At 40.1% G+C, this 25,275-nt stretch overlaps 1 protein-coding gene across 7 annotated transcripts in view; it reads left to right on the forward strand.

Moving 5' to 3' along the window:
• The window catches only part of SPOUT1 (SPOUT domain containing methyltransferase 1), a 61,233-nt gene that overhangs the window by 12,904 nt on the left and 23,054 nt on the right, over positions 1–25,275 (forward strand). For 2 of the 7 annotated variants that reach the window (XR_011923520.1, XR_011923521.1), the window contains exons 1-7: positions 216–1,522; positions 15,333–15,372; positions 15,463–15,585; positions 16,507–16,556; positions 16,638–16,768; positions 18,284–18,353; positions 24,799–24,971. Coding sequence is in view for 5 of the 7 variants with exons in the window: in XM_072431233.1 (XP_072287334.1) it covers positions 15,408–15,574; positions 16,507–16,556; positions 16,638–16,684 (264 nt within the window). In the remaining 2 variants the exon portion in view is untranslated. Of the gene's footprint in view, positions 1–215; positions 1,523–15,332; positions 15,586–16,506; positions 16,557–16,637; positions 16,769–18,283; positions 18,354–24,798; positions 24,972–25,275 lie in introns of those variants that run through there. The other 5 variants (XM_072431235.1, XM_072431236.1, XM_072431232.1 and 2 more) reach the window with 5 other exon arrangements.

Below are 25,275 nucleotides of genomic sequence, written 5' to 3' on the forward strand. Positions count from 1 at the left end.
AAAACTTATTTAGCTGGATATGCCGTGGTACAGCTCCCAGACACACTCCTTAAAGCCGCCCCACTGTCTGTTAACTAAGCCACAGAATTGATAGCACTCACTAGAGCCTGTGAAATTATGGAAGGGAAAGCTGTAAACATATTCACTGACTCCTGCCATGCTTTTGGAGTCATACATGATTTGGGGGCCATTTGGCAGTGAAGAGGTTTTACCACAGCTGATGGAAAACCCATTCAGCGCTCTGAATAAATTAAAAAACTTTTACATGCCATTCACCTCACCAATTAAGTAGCCATTGTCAAATGTCAAGCACACACTTCTTCCGATTCCTTCGATGCCAGGGGCAACAGACTAGCAGATTTTCATGCCAAAGCCGCTGCTCAGTCTACCACACCCACCACTAGCCCCCCCATACACTTCTGCTTGCCATCCCAGCTTCCACTGAAACCAACACACTTCTAACACAATTACAGTCCTTCAACACCTCACAGGACATTGAATTCTGGGAAAAGGAAGGATTGACCTTAGATTCCTTTGGAATCTGGTTAAAAGGAGGGATAGTAGGGCTGCCCCAAATAGCAGTACCCCTCATTGTTTTTCAAATATATGGTATAGGACACAAAAGCATTAAACCACAACACAAGAAATAAACAAGCGATTTTGTGCCCAGAATTTAAAGGAACGCACACAGGCCACACTTTCCTGTTGCTTAACATGTGCCAGAAATAATGTGCAAGGAAAGAAAACAGGACAACATGAACATTTGTTACCTCCACAGGGTCCATTTCAAGATTTAAAAATTGATTTTACACACATGCCAAAGGCTTCCAACGGATTTCAGATAATGTTAGTGATTATAGGTAGATTCAGCAGATGGGTAGAAGCTTTTGTAGTCAAGATACTATGCAAGAAGATCATCCCCATATTTGAATGCCCAGTAAGAATAGGCTCAGACAATGGCACTCCATTCACCTCTAAAGTCACACAGGAAATTTCAAACATGATGAACATAGAATGGAAGTCCCACATCCCATATCACCCCCAGAGTGCTAGAGTAGTAAAAAGGATGAATAGGACATTGAAAGACAAACTTAGGAAAGCAACTGGAGGGACATTTCACATGTGGGACCAATACCTACTAGCAGTGCTAGCAGAAATAGGTATGACACCCAATCCAGTTAATAAGCTATCACACTTTGAAAATTTAATGGGAAGACCTTTTCCTACCCCCTGGGCTAAAGACCCTTTTGTTTTATTGCCCGGGGATCTCCAACAAATTTAGGGCCAATATGTAGCTAACTTGAGAAGCTAAATAGCAACTACGGAGATCTCTCTCTCTTTTCCTCCCCTCTCTCTTTTCCTCAGATCAACCGACGCACCCATTCAAGCCCGGAGATGTAGTGTTGGGTAAAGCTCTGCACAAGCACAAATCCTTGGATCCACCCTTTGGACCTCCAGTCACCGTGCAAGCCTTTACTAGAACAGCGGTGCTGACCAGTGGAGGACCCACCTGGTAAAGAAGGTAAAAATAGCAACTACGGAGATCTCTCTCTCTTTTCCTCCCCCTACAGATCAACCGACGCACCCATTCAAGCCCAGAGATGTAGTGTTGGTTAAAGCTCTGCACAAGCACAAATCCTTGGATCCGCCCTTTGGACCTCATATCACCGTGCAAGCCTTTACTAGAACAGCCGTGCTGACCAGTGGAGGATCCGCCTGGTAAAGAAGGCACCTCTGATCGATCGCCAGAATGATGCTTTTGGAGTTTTGGAGTCCTGATGGTCATATTCTGCCTTGTTTGGGTTACAACAACTTGCCACTATCACTCTCAAGATTTCCCACCTTATTTGTCTCCAATCAAACTATAACCTAAAGAATGACTCTACCCTGTCTATGCACCGGCAAGGACTTGAGTATTGTGACTGGACTGACTTCCGTGGTAACATATGGGAACGTCTTGCCAAAGAAATATATAATAGCTCTAGTCGCGGACCACGTCCCCAGTACAGATCCCAGGCTCGGGCAAGTGGGCGGGCTGTGTCCCTGGACACAACCTGCCCTCTCTAATTGCAGGCTCAGATCTGGGATGGGAGAGTGGGCGGAGTTATGTAATAATGACATCACTCTGGGGGAGGTTTCTCCCCATTTAACTGACACCTGGCTACCCGCGGTCGGGAGCCGGTGATTTTAGTAGTCCGGGAGACCGAAAAGGTTGGCGACCACTGGTTTAGATCACATGAAAGTTGGCTTCTGGTCGTCACTGGTTGCTAGGGAAGTCCTCGCAAACTGGAAGTGTGAGAACCACGTGTGTGGTTCATCGAGTGAAACATCGCGGAGAAGAGAGCAAGGCAGGGGCTGGTGAGGCGATGCTGTGATAGATGTAAAAGTGCTAATGTAGGGGGCGCATGCGTGAAGCAGGCGGGCGGATGTGAGAATCCTGAGCCTGCTCAGCTCTACACCAGGACAAGCAGGGCTGCAAACGGGTTTGGCATCCGGAGGCTCCCTGAGTGAGAAGCAGTATAGAGTGAGACTTGCAGCTGGAGAAAATCAGATGACGACTCACGGTAATAGCCAGCAGCAGCATGTGTTAACACAGGAAGCCTCAGCATGCAGGAGAGCCAAGATGGAGGATTCCTCCATTCACATATGTCAGGAAAAAAGCAAGTGCTCTAGTGAAACAGATATGTATACAGGGAGCCTGCCTTTAACACCTGTTGTGCAATCACAGCCTTCAGATTCAGAAAGCCTTTTGGAAAAATTTCAGTTAATGTTACATACAGCATTGGAGAGTACTACTAAGAAAATTACAGAGCATTTTACAAGGGAGCTAAGAGAGCTGGGCCAGCGTACAGTACAACTTTAGGGGTGAGTAGATGATGTTACCACTGTCCTAGAGGGGCATGAAGAGGATATTGAGTATTTGAAACAGTAGGTACAGCTTTTACATCATAAAATGGAGGATTATGGGAACAGGGCTCGCCGCTCTAACCTAAGTGGCTTACCAGAAAGCATAATTGATCTTAATACAACAGTGACTGCCATTTTTTGTGAAATATGTCCTGAGATAGCAGTGAAAAAGCTAGAATTGGACCATGTACATCGCACATTAGTAAAACCAAAAAGCTGATGGTCCACCAAGGGACATTTTGGTTAACTTGCATTACCCCTATGTCAAAGATGCGATAATGAAGGCAGCCAGAAAGAAGGAACCCCTCACTTTTCAAGGTCATAATTACCAGCTTTTTATGGACTTTGCTCCAGCAATGATATTGCGCCGCAGAGAGATGAAACCATTAATTCGGATTCTACAGAACCAACAGATCCCCTATAGATTGGGCTTTCTCTTTAAATTGGTATTTACATATGAGGGCAAGCTACCAGCTATCTCTTCATTAGAGGAGGCCAGAAATCAGTTTCAGGAAATGGGACTTTATGCCTGGGATCAATATGAGAAATCAGGCCAAGTGGAAAATCCTAACCTGCCAACATCACGAATACCTGATTACATCAGCAAAAGAGGACTAGCGAGCGTAAGGCCACAGATCCACTTAAACGTTTGAGACTCTCTCAGAGCAATATCTGAATACTTAATTTATTTGTGCCCTCTCTTTTTCTTTTTTCTTCCTGCTTTATTTAGGGGTTATGGAATTAATGTTGGTCAAAAATGTATAAAGGACCCTTGTCAAATGGATATAATATTCAGGTAAACTTGAATATTTACCTACTAGCTTATCTGGGATATTAATTATGTATTTGCGAGGAGCATACATTTTTTTTTTAAATGGTTAGTTGAATATTTAGAAGATGGCTTGATGTTAATAAGTATTTATTGATGGGCCCCGGTCCTGGTGTAGAGGTCACTGCGCTCTCTTGTAAGTTGCCAGGGATATCCTACGCCACTTAATTAGGGGATATGCCTGATGACATTCTTGGGGCGACAGGAAAGATTCTGTCTTCTCTTGTTTACATTGCATTTTTGTATTATCAGAAAGGGAGGAGGGGGGGTGAGAGCAGGTCTCCACTCCGCACACCCTGGGTGTATATATTATGCATAATGTCTGGTATTTTGTTTGTTCAGTGTTACCCCTGTCTTAGTTTGTATTTTTTCCCTTTTGTTTCTGGTATAAGGCAGACTGCATATTGTATAAAGGTTTGTGATAGGAAAAGGGTATATACGAATTACTTCGAAAATATAGAGAAATGGTAATTACTCTCTCTTAATGTACAAGGTCTTAATTCCCCAGTAAAAAGGTCACAAGCCTTTCGTTATTTTCATATACGTAAAGCAGATGTAATGTGCCTACAGGAGACATTTCTCTACTTCCTCCTGTCCAAAATATTTTCATGCGGCCTACCCAATTGTCTGACAAGTCCCCATTCATCACCTGTAGTGCCCTGTATTCTTAGATAGAGAAACTCTAAGAACACATAGTACACCGCTGCAACAATCACTGTTGCAGTGCTTTGCTTTTTACTATGTATTCTTAGATAGAGTTCCTCTATCTAAGAATACAGGGCACTACAGGTGATGAATGAGGACAAGTCCCCATTCATCACCTGTTGTGCCTGGACTTTGTAGAGGAACTGCAGAGGTCATCTGCAGTTCAGTTTCCCACTGTGACGTCACATGGGAAGCTAAACTGCAGACGACCTCTGCAGTTCTACTACGATCTCTGGGCACTTGTCCCCATTCATCACATGTAGTGCCTTGTATTCTTAGATAGAGAAACTTAATCCAAGAATACATAGTAGAAGTACAGCACAGCAACCGATAAATAGCCGAAATTACCGGTAATAACCATTTTTAACACGATTCACCGCAAATAAATTCTAATCGAAGCAAATCTTTTCGAAAAATTCGGCAAACCAGCCGAATCGAATTTTTGAGAAATTCGCTCATCTCTAGTTGGAACATTAAATGATGCTAAAGTGACATTGGTGTCTTACTATGCCCCTAATGAGAATTAGCTGCTTTTTTTGAACAGCTGATGATTTTGGTGCTTAAAAATGTGCAGTTATTTGATGATGTGTGGTGACACCAATGTTCCACTGATACCAAGTATGGATAAGAGAAGAATATCTATGGATACTGCTGTATCTGAGGATAACATATTATCAAATAAGTTGCTGGATTTTGTGAAATCGGAAATGTCAGATATGTGGAGGAAATTACGTTCTAAAGAAATGAAGTATTCATATTTTTCCCATCCCCATCAACTATTTACCCATATAGACCATATTTTAATACATCAAAAAGCATTGCCCTTGGTTTTGTCTTGTGATATTTTGGCGATCTCATGGTCAGACCATGACGCAGCTTGGGCTACATTGTCTTCTCTTTTTCCTAAGCCTGATATGTTTAGATGGTCACTTAATGACTCTTTGCTCAGTAACCCTGAGGTGGACCAAAAAGTACAAGGGATTTGGGTTGAGTATTTCTCTTTAAATCAACAATCTTCGACATCACAGACAGCCACACAGAATAAAAAGGAACGTAGGGCCTTAAAAGTAATGGAGTTAGAATTTAAATATGAAAAGCTGAGAATGCAATACAAAACATCATTAAATAAGGGTATAAGACGACAAATGGAGGAAGTCCATACACATTTGAATCTTTGCACAGCATCTATTGCTGAGAAAACGTTGAGATGGACAAATGATACATTTTTATGGATATAGTAATAAAATGCACACATTGTTGGCAAATAGGCTGAGGTGCTCGGAAAGACGCCCAAACAGCTATAGACTGAGGGTAAAGGAGATTGGTCCCACTACTGTACCAAACCCCTTATTCTTTGGATAAGTGAGCTATGGAAACATTCTTTCAGTCTATAAATCTTCAAAAAATTACCGCTAATAGAATAGAAATTATGGAAGCCCCTATCACCTAGTTGGAGGTGATTAAAGCTATTGTGGATCTTAAACTCAATAATAGACCAGGACCTGATGGGTTCATGGCAGTATATTATAAAAAATACCAGCAAATACTGGGAACTTATTTGGTGGAGATCATGTTTGGAGACATTTAATGGGATTTTGAAAGGGGAAGCCCTTGACTTGAGTATGTTGGAAGCAGCCATCTGTATGCTACCAAAACCCTCTACTGATGCAATGAATTGGTCTAATTATAGGCCCAATTTCTCTTCTTAACCTGGATGCAAAGATATTGGCCACAATATTGGCGTCCCGATTGGAAGATAGTTTGGGTGACCTAGTGTCGGCTGACTAAACGGGATTTATACCCAGACGACAAACGGGAGATAGTACATGGAGGATATTGCATTTAATTCAACAAGCTAAACAAAGTAAGACATCAGCTTTTTTACTGAGTTTTGATATGAAAGGATCTGCTTCTACTTCTAGTTCCTCGAATGCACCCTGACTTCTCCTTCACCCAGGGAGACAGATGTCTGGAGAGATATCCCAATAACACACACGCACACAGTATGGTCTTAGGAATATACTCTAATCTTCATTTGACAAGGCGGTCTTTTTATACAAATAGTTATACAAGGGGTGGTCTTTATTTACATACAGCTGTTTAAGTTTTGGCCATATATAGTGTTATTTGATACATTGCAAGGCATACAAGGCATTCATTGTATTTCAAAGAATTTACAATTTTCGCCATCTGGTTACAACTAAATTGAGTAGATAGAAGAAGAAATACAACTCCTTATACAAATATATAGCTCAAATTAGAACATGACTTATCGTCTTTCTAACATAGAGAGGTAAATAGCATATTTTTGTCCAGGATTTGTGGGCTTTGGACACACAGCGCGGAATGTTTGTATAAGGGAAGGGATACATTGGATACAATAACATAAAATAATCAAGGAAGCAATTATATTTACAATACTGATAAATAATGTTCTTAACCAACTCAAATCTGGCAGCCAGCTCAATAACCAGTCCTGCCAGGAGGATGAACCAACATCCTCCTTGATTTTATTGGCAATTTCATGTAACGCTTGAATATGGGACTGGATTGATCTGGAATGGTCAGATAAATTAAAACAACACATTCCTTTAAAATCCTGACACCCTACGTTATGTTTAAGTAACAAATAATCCACAGCAAATCTAGTTTCTAGCACTGCTCCTCTTACTCCTTGTAGATCTAAGAGCATGTTTGATAAGGCAGTAGAAATATGATTCAGAGATTTAGCCAGGTCACATGCAATAAAATTTTTTAGTACGAGTATTATACATAGCCAGTCCAGGCACTCCCAATATAGAGGCCCCCAAACTTGTATATACTGCACGACTGAGAAGGGGTAAAGTAGAGTCACAGTTTTCTGATAAAGTCTTGGTAACCGATCTATAAGCTCTCCTGACAGAGGGTTGTCTAGGAAGGGCCAAAGTATAATAATATATGCACAGGATAATGCACAGGAACCTCCAATAACATTGGCAGGAATATAATTGTAAGTGCTGTTACCACATGACAAAAACCACCCCTTAGGGAGCATTATATTATAGATAAAACTGGGAGTCACAATGGTCTTATTACAACTCATGGAATTATCTAGGGAGCTAACAATCCTACCATTCTTTTTTACAGGTGTCATTAATATAATCATATACACTATTCTTAGGTAATCCTCTTTTTATGTCTCTATCATCGCAATATAAGGTCATATCCTGAGAAAAAAGTAAAACATGTCTCTGCTGCAGTCACATTAACAGTAGTTATTCCAATATTATCCCTGCTATATCCTAATTTCTGACATTCCCCACAGAAGTCATACAAGGGAATAAAAGATTGTGTATTTTTAGTCGTCGACCAGACTTCAAGGAGGGATTCATTGGGTGTAGGCACAGCAACAACACATGTTTTTTTAGGGTCCCGTGGGCTCTGTTAGTCTTCAAGGCACAAAAGACTAACATTTAGGGCATTTGCCATCCTGACTACACTATACTGTTCAGAATGAAAAGGGTCGGGAGCAAAGGGATCTTGCTCCTGAGCTCTTTTGGATACTGACTGATTATTCGAAGAAATTCATCTCCTCTGGATGATAGATACAAGTATTATTAAGCCAGACTGGCAAGAAAAGACAAAGATTAATAATTATCAACAGACAAACAAATCTTCCAGAATATTGTGGGGTCATCATCTTCAGCCTGTGGCAAGGCACTATTCAGGGATTTCACACCTGCTTCACCCTCTTTGTCTCGGTTCGACGCCAGAGAAGAAGCCTCGGACCCTTTTCACTCTACTAGCATGAATCCAGATTGGAGATAAATCCAGACTGTGAGAATCGCTGTTCTGGTGACTGCTACCACTCGGGTGGGTGGTCCAATTAGTGAACGTGCCTCCATTAATTTTCCTTATTTTTTCTTTAATTGTTCTATTCATCCTTTCTACTACCCCAGAACTCTGATGGTGGTAAGGGAGGTGGAACTTCCAGTCAATCCTAAGAGCTTTAGAAAGCTCCTTACAAAAGCTGGGCCATTATCTGAGTTAATTTGAACAGGGCATCCCCATCTGGGGATAATTTCTTGTAACAGAATCTTTACCACTATTTGTGTGGTTTTATTGGTAGTAGGAAAAACATCCAGCCATCTACCGTGTTTCCCCGAAAATAAGACACTGTCTTATATTTTTTTGGCTCCCAAAAACACACTAGGTCTTATTTTCAGGGGATGTCTTATTTTTCCATGAAGAAGACTACAGTACACATTTATTGTTGAAAGTCACTCATGATCACTCAGGGTTACAAAATAGTGCTAGGTCTTACTTTCGGGGTAGGTCTTATTTTCGGGGAAACACGGTAGAGAACATATCCACAATCACAAGGGCATACTCCTGCTTTCTTCCTGTCTTTGGAATATGGGTAAAGTCATTGTAAGTGAGTGAATGGCGAAGTCAGGTTATTCAGATGTTGATGTTGGGCCTTCTTTGAGTTATTTGGGTTGTTTCTGAGACATATATTACATTGTGAAACATACGATTGTACCTTTGATCTAAAGCTTGGTATAAAAAAATCTCTCCTAATGAGGTCAGTGGTTGCCTGTGCTCCCCTATGGCCAGGGCCATGATATTGTGCAATTAAAATTGGGGCACTTGCAACTGGAATACATGGTTTCCCCTCTTTGCAGATAAGACCCGTATCGGGGTCTTGTACTGCATCTATCGACTGCCATTTTAACTTGTCACTACTTGTAGCCAAATCCTGGAGGCTTAGCAATAAATTGTCGGTAAGGGTGATTTCTGGAACTAGGGAGGCCATTTGAACTGTTGCTGCCTGTCTAATAGCGGCCTCCTTTGCTGCCTTGTCAGCTAGGGCATTCCCTTTAGCTATGTCTGTTTGAAGACCAGTATGTGCTTTACAATAGATAATAGCAACTTTGCTTGGTAATTGGATGGCGGCTAGGAGATCACGTACTAGGGTGGAATGTGAGATTTGCTTCCCATCTGCAGCTATGAAGCCTCTTCTCTGCCAGATTACCCCATGGTCATGTACAACCCCAAAGGCATATTTGGAATCAGTGTATATATTTACATCTCTTCCCTCAAAAAGACAACAAGCTCTAGTGAGAGCAATCAGTTCAGCTGCTTGGGCTGACTGAAAAGGTATAGGATTCAATTCTAGAATAACATCAGGGAGTTGAACCACAGCGTATCCCGCATGATAAGTGTTGTCATTAGGGCGGGAATAGGATCCATCCACAAAAATATCAGGTGCTCCTTCAATAGGTGTGGACTGTAAGTCAGGTCTAGGTGAGGTGTGTTCTTGTATGAGTTCAGAACATTCGTGGGGAGGAGGCAAATCATCCTGCTCTCCCTTATATCCAAGTAGGGCATTTAGTATAGACATTGGACCGAATGTGGGTGCTGAGTATCTAATATGAAGTTGGGGGTTAGATAAAAGCAAAACTTCATACCCACTCAGTCTCTGTGCAGACATATGTTGTGTATGTATCTTTTTTAATAGGGCCTGAACATTGTGTGAGGTATGCAGAGTGGTGGGATGACCTAGGGTGATAGGCGTGGCCATCTCAGCAACCATGGCACAGGCTGCCAGACTCCTGAGACACGCAGGCATGGCCTGAATCTGTACTAGAACCACTTTTGAGAAAAAAGCAACAGGGCGAAATTTGCCTCCATGTTCTTGCGCCATGACTCCTGCCATGGTTTTACAATTGTCCCTGGCAAATAAGTGAAACTTCACGCCACAGTTGGGTAGGCCCATGCAAGGACATTGCACATTTTAAATGACTAAAAGCTTGTAACATTTCATCAGACCATTTAATACAATCAGGATTGTAATTTTTTCCTTGCCACTTTATGTCTACATTCACATAACCACAGTAATAAACTAACACAGTCTGCTTGGCAGGCCTCCCAAGTAGAACAACATATGAGGAGATCATCCACATAATGTAGAAGGACGGAACCATGAGGGGCAGTCCAAGGGCGCAGTGTAGCTTGGAGGACAATGGAGTAGACTACCAGGTAGTCTACATAACCCTGAGGCATTCTACACCAAGTATACTAGCGATGTTTAAATGTAAAGACAAAAAGTGGCCGTGTCTAATTGTCAACTGGAACAGAAAAAAATGCATTCTTTAAATCAATAACAGAGAAAAACTCTGCATGGGCAGGAATAGCTGATGGCATGTCTGGAACCACTGGGGCTATGGGTATGATCTGAGCATTTACTGCTCTAAGATCCTGGACAAACCTAAAGGTATTGTCAGCCTTTCTCACTGGGTTGATAGGTGTAATATAGGGGGAGATAGTTTCCTCAATAACCCCTGCCCCTAGTAATTCCATCAACATAGGCTCAATTCCCTTTTCTTTTTCTGGGGAAAGTGGGTATTGTTTAATATGAACAGATGCAGTGCCGGGTTTAAGCATTGCCTTATATGGTGTACAAGAAATTAGGCCAACATCTTGGTCAGTATTTGCCCAAACCCGTGGTTGGCATTCCAAATATAAAAAACAATTACCGTTTGGTACTTGTATGGGCATGACTGAGGATGTGACATGTAGGTGTCCCGTCTTACTAATCCCCAAATGCAACCTCAATATAACAAACAAATCTCTTCCTAATAAATTCACAGGACAATTTGGAATGATCCTGAAACAGTGTGTAAACATTGGTGATTGTATGGATGTTGGATCGAGAGAGGAGGAGTTTTATAAGATCTTGTAAGTATCCCATTAATTCCCACAGAGGGCTCAGCATTCTCTCTTGGACCACTATAATAATCCTCTCATAAAGTGCTACAAGTAGCACCAGAATCTACAAGAAGAGGGAGAGGACGTCCTTCTATGTTTAACACAATCAGTGGTGACTCCTTTTAGTGGTTCATGATGAGAGTGAATGCCAGGATACTGTCCCCCAGGCATGTTCATTGTAATGTCTGCTGCCCCAAGGCTACACGGAAGCGATGGGTATTATTCTGGGGCTGTGGCTGTGGTGGGGGAAAATTTTGAATCTGAGCTTGTGGATATGGTTGGGGACCTTGAGCTTGAGTATCATTTGGGGCATTTTGCTTAAATGGGTAGGGGCATCGACTGATCCAGTGGTCAGTCTTACCACATTTAAAGCAACCTGCAGGACAGTTTCTATTAATACCCCCTCTTCCAGAATATGAACATCTACCCCTTCCTCTGCTCCCTCCCCTTCCTGGTAAACCTCCTCTGTTAGACTGATTCGGGGGGCAACTCCTTTCCTGGGTCTGGTAATGGGCTTCTTTAGGTCTTGCCACTTCAAAATAGCCAGCCACATCTTTCTCCATTAATTTGGTTTGGAATTGATCTTTATTAAGACTAGGCCATTCAGATATCATTTGATTAACAGTAAGCTGGAGATGTGGCTTTAAATTAGTAAGGAAAGATGGAATGAGCCTAGAATGCAAATTATCCTAAACACTCATTCCTGCTTCCAGAGTCCAAACTACTATGTAATAAACTATGAACTCTCTATCATTTATGGTGGGAGTGTCCTAAAATAAGAAATTTTTGGACGAGGGTATATCAAATAGCCTATACTTTGATGGGACGCACATTTCTTAAAAAAACAGCAGAGGCACTATTGTGTTTGAAACAATTGTTTTGTACTAATGTTCAATTTAAACTGATAACATATCTGTTGACTTCAGCTAAAATGGTTTTGGCCAAAGCATGGTGGTCTAAAACCCCCAATGTGCAACAAGTTAAAAATAAAATGTCCTGGTTTTTAGTGAACGAAAAGATGAGAGCAATATTGACTGCCTCGGTTCCTAAATTTCAAAAAATATGGTCACCATGGATTGAGCATTATATGAATAACGGCTGGGATCGGTCAATATTGACCATATAGTCACAATAATAATTATGTAGCCTGTAACATATGTTCCCTTTCCATATGTGGAAAGTTAGCATTGTGAGTGTTAGCCGGCCCGGCCCCTGTCCTTCTGTCGCCCACCTTTCTTTGGTCTTTGTGTTTTATTGGTTGTCGATATTGGAGGTAATATGTTAAGAGTATTTGGGTATATATGTCACACTTAACTGAGTGGTAAAGATAAAGTAGGAAATGTAAATTATAATTAAATAAAGTAAAAATACACAGTGTTATTAGTAGAAGAATTAGTTAAGAAAGGTGAACCCCTATTGTATTGTTAAGATTAAGGGAGTAATGGAGATTGAAACAATAGGGAATGAACAATGGTCAAAAGATGGAAGTATGGAAGGCTACTTCCTCTCACCCTATATATCAGAAGGGGATATTATATAAAAATACACAATTTTAAATAGGATTTGGATAAGGGTTCACAGGTCACAAATAGAAGTAGGGTTTGTATAATTTTGTTGTAATGAAGCGAAAGGTATTTAATACTTTTGATAAATTAGTCACGTTTGTTTTGTGTATTCTAGTAGGTAAAGTGTTACAGTAGATAATTTCGTCACTGAAGAATATGAATGAATGGGGTGGGAAGGGGGAAGCAGTCTATAATATAAAATATATGAATTGTGTATTAAGATAATAATCTTAATAAAAGATAGAGATCGAGAACTGAGAAAAACGAAAGGTTGAGACATATATATTTAAACTTGAACATTGTGTTGTATAGAGATTATATTGATTTTCACCTGGCCGTTAAACCGGACCTTGGTTTGGGGTTAAAACACTTGCAAAAAGTGTTAAACCCGAACTTTTCTCAGGTGGTTAAATGCCATCACTTACCTGGTCCCGCTGTGATCATCCCGTGTTCTGTTCTGATGTTCCAGCGTCGATCTCTAAAAAAATACTTATCCGGTCCCCGCAGCTTCTCCTGACACGTCTGTCCTCTTCCTTCTTCTCCCGGCGAGTGCAGTGACGATCTCCGGGGTTTCCCGGTGACGTCGCTGCATGCGTCGGTGCGGGCGAGAGGCGGGGCGGGAAATTCAAAAAACTTTGTATTGAACTCAATGTATTGAGTCCAATACAAAGAAAACTTTATATAATATATATATAATTGTATTATATATATGATATAAGCTACTGTACAATTATTTTACATTATACACTATTTTTTTTTTGAAGATTTTTTTTTTTATGTTTTATAAAAAAAAATTTTATTATTAAATTTATAAAAATTTTGGACATATTTCGGTGAGTTATGCGGTAATTCGGTGAATTATAAGTAATTATTGAGTAATATGGTGATTTATAGCCTACAATCTAAAATAAATTTCCATGCAAAAAATTGAACACTTTTTGCATGGAAGTACAGAAGTTTGGAAAGAATTAGAATACCCGGCGTTCGCGTACGCGTCCCTCGGCGATTCCTGATGATGTCCGTGCATACGCCCGTCGATGGGGGTCGTAGCGGGAAATTCAAATATTTTGTATTGGATTCAATACAAAGTCCTGTATCCAATCAAATACAAAATAATACAAAATATATTTATGTGGTTTTGTCTATAGGTATGTGACGTTGGACTCTGTTTAAAGTTTACCACACTAGGGAGGTGTTTTAGAAAAATATATCACTATACAGTATACCGAAATATTGCATTTTCAGTATTTATGATTTATTTATGTATTCTTGTTTAAGCTGATTTTTGTGTTTTTTATTTAATTTTAATAAAAGTAATTTTTTTTTTTTACATGATTGTGTGTTTTAAACATTTTTTATATTCATGATATCTACTAGAACCTTTTTCGGACATATTTCTGCTGACTTGTTTATTTGTATGAATAAAATGAAAAATAATAAAGAAATTTAAACAGAACTAATGTAATTCGGTGGGCGGCTTCTATAGATGTCCCCTTGAAATGTATTTTACATGGCAGATGCGGATTCAAGTGTGGTAAACCGAAGCTCTGACATCAGTGGTTGAAATGCACTGAAGCAGAGACAGTCAGACATTGGCACGTAGTGAGGAATTACAATCTGTTTCTTTCTGAGTCCTTGTTTACATTGTGAGGTGCAGAAGTCAGTTCAATTGTCTGGATTGCACTCTTGGGAAAACCAAACAAATCCATAAACATCTGCAGAATGAATATTGCGTTTACATTCACACTTAATATGTTCTATCTGGTTACATTTGACTGTGGTCAGAGCTGTCTTCTAAGTCTCTATTGCACTTCTGCGAATTAGGCCTAAAGTGCACTCATTGTTTAAAGCTGAAACCCAAGCAAACAGTTAAATAAAATAACACATACAGAGGTGTTTTACCTGCCACATGGTTTGTATTTATGTCCATCCAATCCTTAGATTTATACAGCCCAGCCTTTTTTTTGGAGGAGACCTTCTTTTTTTTTTTTTCGCTTGCGGTAGTAATGTCGCTCATACAGCATGTGAAAAAGCAGCATAAGAGTAAGATCATTTCTTATGTGTTCTTACGTGTTATTCCCCATAAAAATCGTTAATACTGTCAGTTCATTATTTGAATCCTGTCTGTTTCCTCCCTACTCAGATCCTCTTTACCTCCTCACTCAGATCCTTGTCTGCCTCTTCTCTTTTTCTGTCTCTCTCAGATCTTCCCATGACTCCTGTCTCTTTTCTCCAGGATACTCATCTGTCTCCTCTTTCTTCTCCTGTATCACATTTTTCTCTACCCGCTTTTTCTTTAATTGTCATTCAAATTTAGATTGTGTCTGGATTTACCCCTGATAGTTATGATCCAAGTTTCAATAAAAACTAAAATAAGTGAAAAACAAATCTGGGGCTACTTTTTATGATCAATTTACATAAACTTTCCTAAGAATCACATTATGTAGTGCTGCACTATGTGTTTTGTTTTTTAACTTGTTTTTTTTACATGAATCAACAATTTTGTTGTTACCTAATAATGCATATGCAATGCTCCAGAATATTCTCCTTCATTTTATGTACCTCTTTTGTTCCAGGGATCTGGCAAGATGGAAGGGAGAAAGGACAGAGACAAACGTAAGAACTTTGACCAATGTTTCTCCTGATAAGCCATGGTAAAGGACGTCATTCTCATGAATATAATTTCACTGTTGGTGTCGCGTACAGGAAAAGAACAACGGAAAAAGTGGAGAAAGGAAAAATTGCTGAAAAAGTTAAAGAAAGCTCTGTTACAGATGCTAGAGGTGGAGAAACTGCCAGGAATTAAAGAGAGGAGAAAGTAAGAAAATGGTATGTGTTTAATTTTAGCTTATGTTTGCCTGGGCGTTGGCTACCATTCTTTAGGCATTAAACTGTGGTAAGCATGACATGTGGCCCCCCAAGCCTGGGAATTTCCCAGTACTGATGTACTATGCCTTGTTCTGCACTGTCTCTTAATGGAGGCAACCATATTGTTAAAGGCAGGGCTTTTCTCCCAGGTGTCAGACTACACCAAAGAGAACAGTACAGTATTTGCATCACCCAAATCACCCCAAATTACCTAGGACTAGCAGTTGAGCCTAGGCACCCTTACATACCAGGAAATGCACTAAAAATGTTAAAGACGAAGAGGGAACACAAATAAGCCACTACAATCACACTTTCTACTTGTGGGATTTCCACTGAATACAGGATATATTAAAGCTCTGTGATTAGTAAAGGGCTGCCTGAGCAATCAGGGGAGCAGAGCTGACAGCTCCGCTGCCCTGATTGGTCTTGCAGGTCCCAAAAATTTGGTCTCGCCGGCCGAATTTACAAAGGCCGTTCTCGCCTACATATTTGGTAAGCAGGAACGGGCCAATTCACTGCGGGACCATATTTAATAAATTTGCTCGCTCATCCCTACTTCTGACTTCTTGGAACTGGTCTAACTTTGGTCAGGAAATTGGCCAGGTCAAGCAAAAAAATATTTGGCAGATTGGGGCTTCTTTTGCATCATTCAGCTAACATATTTATGTCATTACTGACTAGCAGAGCCAGGCGTGCTCCGTTCATGTTTACAAATTAGATTGTATATGGCCCACTGTAAAGGTTTTTGTATCTAGGAAAGTTGCACTGTTATGACTGCTACCAAAAAAACAAACCATCCTAAGCCATATGCTCATATTACAGTTTAAGGAAGACGTTTAAAAATGTTTTTAGTATGTAATGTCCTGTTCTGTACTTTTCTAGGTATCTAAGAAAATCTTTGTTTCCCAAACACCCAGACTTGCAGCTTGCAGGTAATTTTGCAACAAATGGGTTGATTAGACACTGAATGTCACAACATCCAACGTATTACTACATTTTTTGGACCGTTTTAGGTCTCTTGAACCCCCCTGGACAGCCCTCATCATATGAGAATGGATGAAGATTTGGGTACAGAGAGGGAGTTGTTTTAGACTGACCTACTAAACCAAGCAAAGGCTCATTTGTTAGCTGTGGCATGAGAAAGGTATGTGATTGGCTAGTATACATTATTTGATCAAGTGGAGGGATAGACAGGCTTATATAGGCAGAATTTTTAAAAAAAAGTAAATATTTTTTGTAATGGTATACAGTATATTCCTATACCATACATAGATCAACTAGCTAATGATATACAAACAATCAAAGTCTGCGATTACATACACTTATTTTCACATTTCAAGTAAAATATCAACTTCAATTTTTTGAAAAGGTCTCAAGGTCCCGACGCGTTTCGCCCTTAGGCTTCTTCAGGGGAGGATTGAGATTGAAGTTTAACTTGAATATTAAAGATTTATATAGTCACAGTGATACAGGGTTGATAAAAACATCTGCGAGACTTCCACGCCAAATGATCCCAATGAGGGAAAAAGGGGAGATTATGTATGGTAACTTAACTGAAATATGGTATCATTAAGTCATTGAGATCCAATTTGAATCGGGTGAACACATCTAAGTAAAGGAGACATGTATAGATTTAGCTCCAGGTATATTTTAGGGTGTTAGAGGAGTGAGGGAAAGGTTTGCACCACACAGTATCACTGTCAGCCTAAGTGCTGATTACTGATTTACTGGATTACCATATCATATGGAGGTTTGGATCAGTTTCAGGTGAAGGTAGACAACAGGCAAGGCGTCGACAGCACGCCGCAAGAGGACTAGTATACATTATTACCAACGATACCTAACTAGTGGGTTAATGAGTATTTTTTTTTATTATTTCAGCCCTAACGCTAATGTAACTTAATTCCTAAAATAATCCGTCCTGCTATCTACTCCCTGTTATTCTAACTAGAGGCATAGAAAGATGACTATTCTACATTTACAAGTGAACAATTCATAATTCAAAACATAATTCAGGCAGCGTTTTATTGTAATCATTCATGTATTCATGTGCAAATTCCAAAACATGGTTTAGAGGTTCTAATATTGTAAAAATACTTGCAACAAAATAGAGAATAAATCTCCAAGGTGATGCTGATTTAGTACATAAATACACATAATTGATAAAAACGTAATTTTCCTTCCTTTACAGTGGTTTTAGACTCATATTATGAATACCTTTCCCATAATTTGCCTAATATACATTTTGGATTTGAAGAATGGGGAACAATTAAAGCTTCCTACGGTTGTACTGCATTACAACTGTTATCATCGTATTAGACTTTGTTGTATAAATCGGAACCAGATATTGGGTGGGGTTTGGGTTATAGCTATAGTGCCAGCCTATATATATATATATATATATATTTATATATATATATATATATATATATATTGCTGAAGAAATATTAGGTTGACTAGAATAATATTGAAAAGAACAAGAAAACCTTTTTATGCATTAACGTCACCTGGGAAGCTTGTTGTGACAACTAGGCCTGGTGGATCTTGTTGGGAACCAATTTTACTCCAGATGTGATATTATTGTGCACTGCATGGCAACTCCAAAAAGCAACAGAACAGTCTTGTTGTCATGTTGTAAATGTTTCTCTTGTTTTGTTAGGAGGTACAGATAGACAAAAAGCTACAAGTGGGACTCAGAGTTAGTGTGCAATTATATGAAGATAAACCAGGTAATTTCTTCTTGTCACTTATGGCATTGGTGTCTTATACTTCACTGTGAACTGGAAATACCCCTGAATGCAGATTTATGCATTTATGCTGAAATACATATTTGGGGACTGTCTTACCTACTGAATAATGTGTATTTTTGGGCAATCGATTCTGAAGGGAGGTTATCTGAGCAATCTAAACGTGAATGTATTTTTTTAACCTAGTATGACCTTCTAAAGAACTAAAATGTGTATTATTTCTTCTTAGTTAGGTAAATACATTTTACATATGAATATATTTGGCAGTTGCGGGCACATTTGAAGGTGTTTGCCCCATTTCTGTACTGGCATTTAATACTAAATGAATAATGACCTGTGGAGATCTGCATTTCCCATCTTTTCACAGCTGAAAAAATCAAGACACATAATTGTAAAAATAAGTATTTTATGCAAGCCGTCATAAAATAACATGAATCATTGGTATATTAACCCTCCTAGCGAACCCAAAGCACTTCTATTTAAACAACAGGCAAGGTCACGTTAGGACCCTGGTCACGTGCCCAAATCTCAAGTGCCCAAATTATAAGTGCAATGAGAATTAATCCAGGGAATTGACACAGGAATTGGAACAGATTTGGACATACTATAGTCTGTCATTTGCAATCCCTATTTAATGTACAGCGCTGCGTAATATGTTGGCGCTATATAAATCCTGTTTAATCATAATAATAATAATAATAATAATCGCGAGTATGACTCGAGGTGGATTTTACATGCTATAGTGGTAATCCTGAGTCACACTCGCTAAAAACACTTACCTTGTTCCGTTGGCAATCCCTTGGCGTCCTGGAGGTCCTCGGGACATGTCTTTTTTTTTTCGATCTTCAGCCGGCGAGTAACAGTGAGAAATTCAAATAATTTTGTATTGGTTTCAATACAAAATAGCTCTATTGAGTCCAATACATAGAAAACTTTATAAAATTTATATATATAATTATATTATATATATATTACGATATGGTACAATATTTTAATTTATTTATTTTTAATTATATATATAATTTATATATATATTGTAACAGCTAGCCAAAGAAATCACAGGGTTTCATCCAGGAGGACAAGTACATTCCCCAGATACAAGTTATATGCAGATTATTTTTCTGTTTAGTCAGACAGTTTGTCATTTGACCTGAAGGTTGGGTTGAAGTACCAGGCTGAATGACAATGAGCTTCTTGGCCAGGTGGGGGAGCTAAAGAGGCCTGGGTATGATCAAGTGTAACTGGCTCACCTAAAATGCATCCTGGAAATTAAGCTGGGGATATAAATTCCCAGCCTACTTATTCCTGTGGCTCTGTCTTGGCTGGTGAGCTGGGAGAAGGTCCAAGGTGGACTGTGAGTAAAGACACAGACTTTGTTGGAAAAGCTGTATGGTTAGAGCCTTAGAGTCTGACACAGCACTAGGTTGGGCTGGATTATTAGTAAAGGGAACTAACAGTTAGTGACCTAGTAGCCAGGCTTTGTTTTGCTGTTTGTTTTATTTTGCCTGTTTTCATGTGAAAATAGTGTAAGTAAATAAAACCCTTGATGCACTTTTACCCTGCTGGCCTTGTTTCCTGTTTGAAACACCCCCAGTTGCTGCAGGAGATCTCACATATGGTGGAGGATGCAGGCAGCTTTATAAGCGGGTGTTTGGAAGGCCAGCATGGAGGAGATACTAAAACAGCTTGTTTTGGCAAATGCCAACCAACAGCAGGCCAATCCCAACCCACAGCAGGCCAAATCTAACCAACAATTGCTGCTAGGCTTGGAAAAAGTGGACGCCCGCCACAAGGAATTGTTAGAAATACAAGCACGGAGCTACCAACAACAATTAGATGCACTAAAACTGCAGATATCTTTATGAGAGCAGGCTGACGCCGAGAGTGGAGCTGGGCAATAGCCAGTTTTTCGTGTTACCCAGTTGTTGCCAAAAATGACTGCGGATGATGATCCTGAAGTGTTTTTGATCACATTTGAAAGAACTGGGGAGAGGTCTGGCCCCAAGCGCAGTGGGTGGGTATAGTGGGGCCATTTCTGACAGGGGAATCGCAGAAGGTGTATGGTTACCTGGCCCCAGATGACGCCAAGTGTTTGGAGAAGCCTAAAACTGAAATTTTGGGAGTCTGGGCATGACCCCTGCAGGGCCCAACAAGTGCACAAATGGACTTACCAGACACATGCGGACCTCCTGAAAAGGTCGTTACCCAGGGCAAAGCAAAAGAATTTCATAGCTGACTGGAGAGCGCAAAAGGACTAAAAAGGAAAAGAAAGACCATAAAGCCATTGGATAAATGTGACAAGTATTTCTTTGATAGAAATGAGGAGAAGAAAGCATTTCCTAAAGAGGAGAAACAGAAGCTAAAGGAGGAGGCCAATAAGCCTCAGGAACAGTACAGATATCACATACTGGACGGGCATCAGGAAAAAATCGAAAACCTTAAAATTAAACCACTGGGTCTTTGACCACCCCAAAATGAGAATAAAACCAGAAGATGTCATTAAAAACTGCAGCAAAGACTCCCTGAGCCCCCTCCTGGCCACAAGTGGAAGGAAGTACTCTGTGATAACACGGTCACCTGTCTTGCTTCCTGGACAGAAAATATTCAGAGTTCAATCACGTACATCATGCTGAACCCCAGTTCAAAACTCAAGTGGGAAAAGGATTGGCAGAAATACGACAGCATGGAATCTGATGGGTCTGAAGAAGAGAAAAAACCTGTTGCCAAGAAAACTCTTGTCAAAAAACCTGCAGCCAAGGAAAAGGTAATGGAGGAGTTTAAAGATGAGGAAGACTCAGAAAAAGGAGAAGAAATGGAAACAAACTCTCCTGTGGCTAAAGGAAAAACAGCTACTTCTGCCAAAAAGGTGAATCTAAGAACAAGAAGGCAGAAGATGCTGGTGAGTCAAAGGCTGAAGTAGCAAAAGGTGAAGTAAAGGCTAAAGAGACATAAACTGCAGATGAGGATCAAGAGACAGAATGTGCCTTCTTATCAGCTGAAGAGAAAAATGCCAATCTTGTTTCAGATGCAGTTTTTGATAAATCAGGTGAAGATTTACAAAATTCTGTCACGATGGCTGAAGAAACTGCTTCCACACCAACTAAAGAAAAAATCCCGGTGAAAGATGCTCAGGTGTTAACTGGGATTAAAGCTGATGAAAGTGTTCTTGTGTTGGCTGGGGAAAAGTTTCCTCTGATTGAAGCCCAAGCTAAAGGATGGGACCCTGTTTAAGCTGAGACAAAAGAACAGCCTTTAAGCTGCTAAGGAAGAAGAAGCTAAGCCAAGGGTGGCTAAAGAAGGAGATGTTGAATATGAAGAGAATGAAGGGACCGAGGAAAAAGAGAAAGCGGAAGAAGTTGGCAGTCTGCAACTGGGCTTGGCGTACCAGTACAGTAGCAAGTATGATAGTGCCATACCTCTCTTCACACAGTCTACTGAAGTCATGGAGTAGAGAGTGTCTCTACTTTCAGAACAGCTGGAAAAAGCTGCAAATGAATCCACTGAGAAAATTTAGAAGGAAAAGATTGAAGATTACATAGAAGTCTTGAAAGTATCTTTGTTTCCAAAAAGGTGCTTAAAGAGGGAAGGAACAGTCCCTGTTGTGCCTGATGAACAGGATGCCCAGGAACATGTTGAGGAAGGTGTTGCTACATCAGTGGAAGTGAAGGCTGAAAAAGTGCTTGGAAACATGAAGCCTCCCAAACCAACAAAAATTAAAAAGAAACTTGTAAAGAAAACTTTCCAATGTAAGCTGTGCAGCTATACCTGTCCCAGACACTCAAACCTTGATTGTCACATGCAGAGGCACATAAGAACTGGTTCATGGGAAAAGCTATATGAATGCTACGTTTGTCATGTTCAGTTTACGCAGGGTGGAACAAGGAAAATGCACATACTGCAAAAGCCTACTTGGGATACAGTTTTTGATGACTGGTATGGCCTTATTCAACATCAGAAGTCTCACAACAATGAAAAGCAATTTAAATGTGATTGAGGTGTGGCAGAGAAAAGTGTGAAGACCATCACCACAGTGGCTGTTATTGGTGTCATGCCAATAACACAGAAACTGGAACCTAAGCTTCCTGTAGCCAACAACATTGCTGGCATTGGACTGGATAAGATTAAAGAGAGGCGGACTATTTTGTATCAGCCAAGGCATGCAAATGTGCTTACCATCAAGCATTGGCAAGATTCAGGGATGCTAAATGCAGAAGTCAGGAGGATATTGCTCTGCCACAGTCTACAGTTGACCTGATTGAATATGCCAGGAAGAACATGAATGATGCCAATCAGAAAATACATAATGCACAGGAGAGGCTCTACAACAAAAAGGGAGAAACCTGGACGAAAGCAGAGTGTGTGCACCAAGCAGGTTCAACCAAGTAGTAAAGATAAAGCAAGAACTGGGTGAAGAGTTACCAAAGGAGGAAATTGACATTCTGAGTGATACCTGCACAAGAGAGAAGAAGGAACTGCTGGAGCTGCACGATGATGTTCAGGAGTACAGTGAGGATCTGGAAGAAACTGATTTAAAGAAAAGACGCTTTGCCAAAGTCGCCTAAAGATGCCAGAGACAATTAATCCAGAGCACCAGGTCTCTAAAAAGAACTTTTTTTGTTTGTTATGTTTTGACCTCTTCACGTAACAAGTTGCCAGATACAGGGTCACAAGCACAAAATTCTAACAATCAGAGATATTTTCACATTAAGGAGGGCTATTTCAGGACTAGGGTCCCCAAATTGAGTTTGCATGTTGGGAACCCCCTGGGGGACACTCTCATGGCAATGAACATTAGGGTACTGCCAATTGTCTGTACAATGTGATGCCTCTTAAAGTTCACAAAACTTCAAGGCTGCGTTCAGGTTGCGGTGTGGTTATTCATTCATCGTGCCATGGAATCCTGGCTCAGGGGAGAGGCTCAGTACTGCTCATTGCCGCCTGCAGTCAAATCTGAGGACACTGCAGTGTGAGGGACTGAGCGGCTGGCGAGCTGTCTGTTACACATAGCTGGCAATTTACATTCTGTGAACAACAATTTCTCTGGAACAGAATGATGTTGGCGACTGAAAATGTGGGAGCCAGTAGGAAACCCCTTTTGTCGCCCCCCCCCCACTCATAGCTATCCCCTTACTCTCTATGAACCCCAATTTCTCTGTAAGGAAATGTGACTGGACTGTTGTGTTTGCAGGTCTCTTGTGGCTAACTACCCAGAAAATTTAATCACTATGGCACTATCATAAGATACGAAAACTATACTGTCGCACATAGCTGTCCACTTACCTTCTGTGAACCCCAATTTCTCTTTAGCAGTAGAGGAAGGGAAATGTAGAAAAAGTGGACGAAACTCCTTCCCACTAAAATTTTATTACTCCTACCATACCATGGTTCCCTGTCACATATAAATGTCCACCTATGTTCTTTGAGTCTTAATTTCTCATGAAAGGGGAGCTGTAGGTATATTAAAATGCAGGTTAATTGGGGGGCTCTTGTGGCTAACTCCCCCTAAAATTTTATTGCTGCAGTGGTATCACAAGATAAGAAAAACTATACATAATATACCATGCTATCCTGTCACACAGAGCGTCGCTTACCTTCTTTAAACCCCAATTTCTCAGGAATGGGGAGATGTAGGGACCTGAAGTTGTAGTATTAAGAAGATGTCCCCCTTGGCTATCTGTCACATGAATTGCATTTCTCTTGAGGTATCCATTGCAGAGATTCTTGATTTGTTATCTCTCTAATTTGGTGAATGTATGTTATGGTAACTATAAACATTTCAATTTCATTTCATTTTAAATTAAAACTATTCTAGTTTTTAAACATATATCTTGTACATACATCTCAGTGAGAGTTAATATCAAAGTCTCCCAAATACAATGAATATTGCCACATACCATACTACAATCAAACCAAAACAATGGGAGGGAGAGAAAGGGACTTTTGATGAAAAATTTACAACACTAAAAACAGCTTTAATATTTTTTTAAAGACAGTTATACAACATTTTCATACATCACTACATAAGTACAGCATGATCATGACTTCCCTCCCTTCCAACTAGTAGGATATCTAAGCTTTTTGTCTGGTTGTTCCTCCCTCTCCTCCCACCTCCTATTGCCCCCTGGAATGTTTTCAGGTTGGCCACATAATAAGGCAGAAGCTTCTCCGTTTTTAGGCTGGGTAGGATTCTGGCCACTGGCCTCGTGACATAGCGCGCGTGCAGATGAGGGCTGAGTGCTCTCGCGTTAATCACAGAATCCGGCGGATTCCTCTGACCGTATCTCACTTCCTGGTAATTTGGGGAATCTGGTCCCCGGAATCATCGCCACCTGGCGGGTATAAATGGGAGCAGCTGAGCACGGGTAGGCACGTATTCGTCATCGCAGAAGTTGGAAAGTTGTTTTTTTTTTTCTCTTTTGGCATGCAGATTCTTGTGTTTATGGACTTTTGAATATAAGGACAGGACGGGCTTTTTATGTGGACAGCCGTTGGAATGTGGAGTAATTTGGATACGTTTTACACAGAATAAAGCAATATACATGACTGCAAGTCCATACAGAAGATAAGTGTTTGCTTTTCAGTAAGAGATGTCTCAATAAGGTATTTATGCATGTGTTAATGTTTGCTTTTGGTTTGACATATTTGGGCACATTGGATCTGTTATTTTCAATAGCAGGTTAAAACGTGGTGGTTCATTTAAACATGCACAGTTAGGCACTTTTGGAATAATTATTTTTGTTTTTTGAGTAAGCTTAGGTTAATATTATTTGTGGATTGGCTTATAAATAATTATAATCATGGGTACCAAACACAGCAGCTTTGTATTAGGAATAATTTTGGTATCACATTATATATATCTTCTCCCATTTCCAATTTCCAAGTTGAGCTGTGAAGCGAGTCATTT

The sequence above is a fragment of the Pyxicephalus adspersus genome, chromosome Z (assembly GCF_032062135.1).
Source record: "Pyxicephalus adspersus chromosome Z, UCB_Pads_2.0, whole genome shotgun sequence".
Classification (NCBI taxonomy): domain Eukaryota; kingdom Metazoa; phylum Chordata; class Amphibia; order Anura; family Pyxicephalidae; genus Pyxicephalus; species Pyxicephalus adspersus.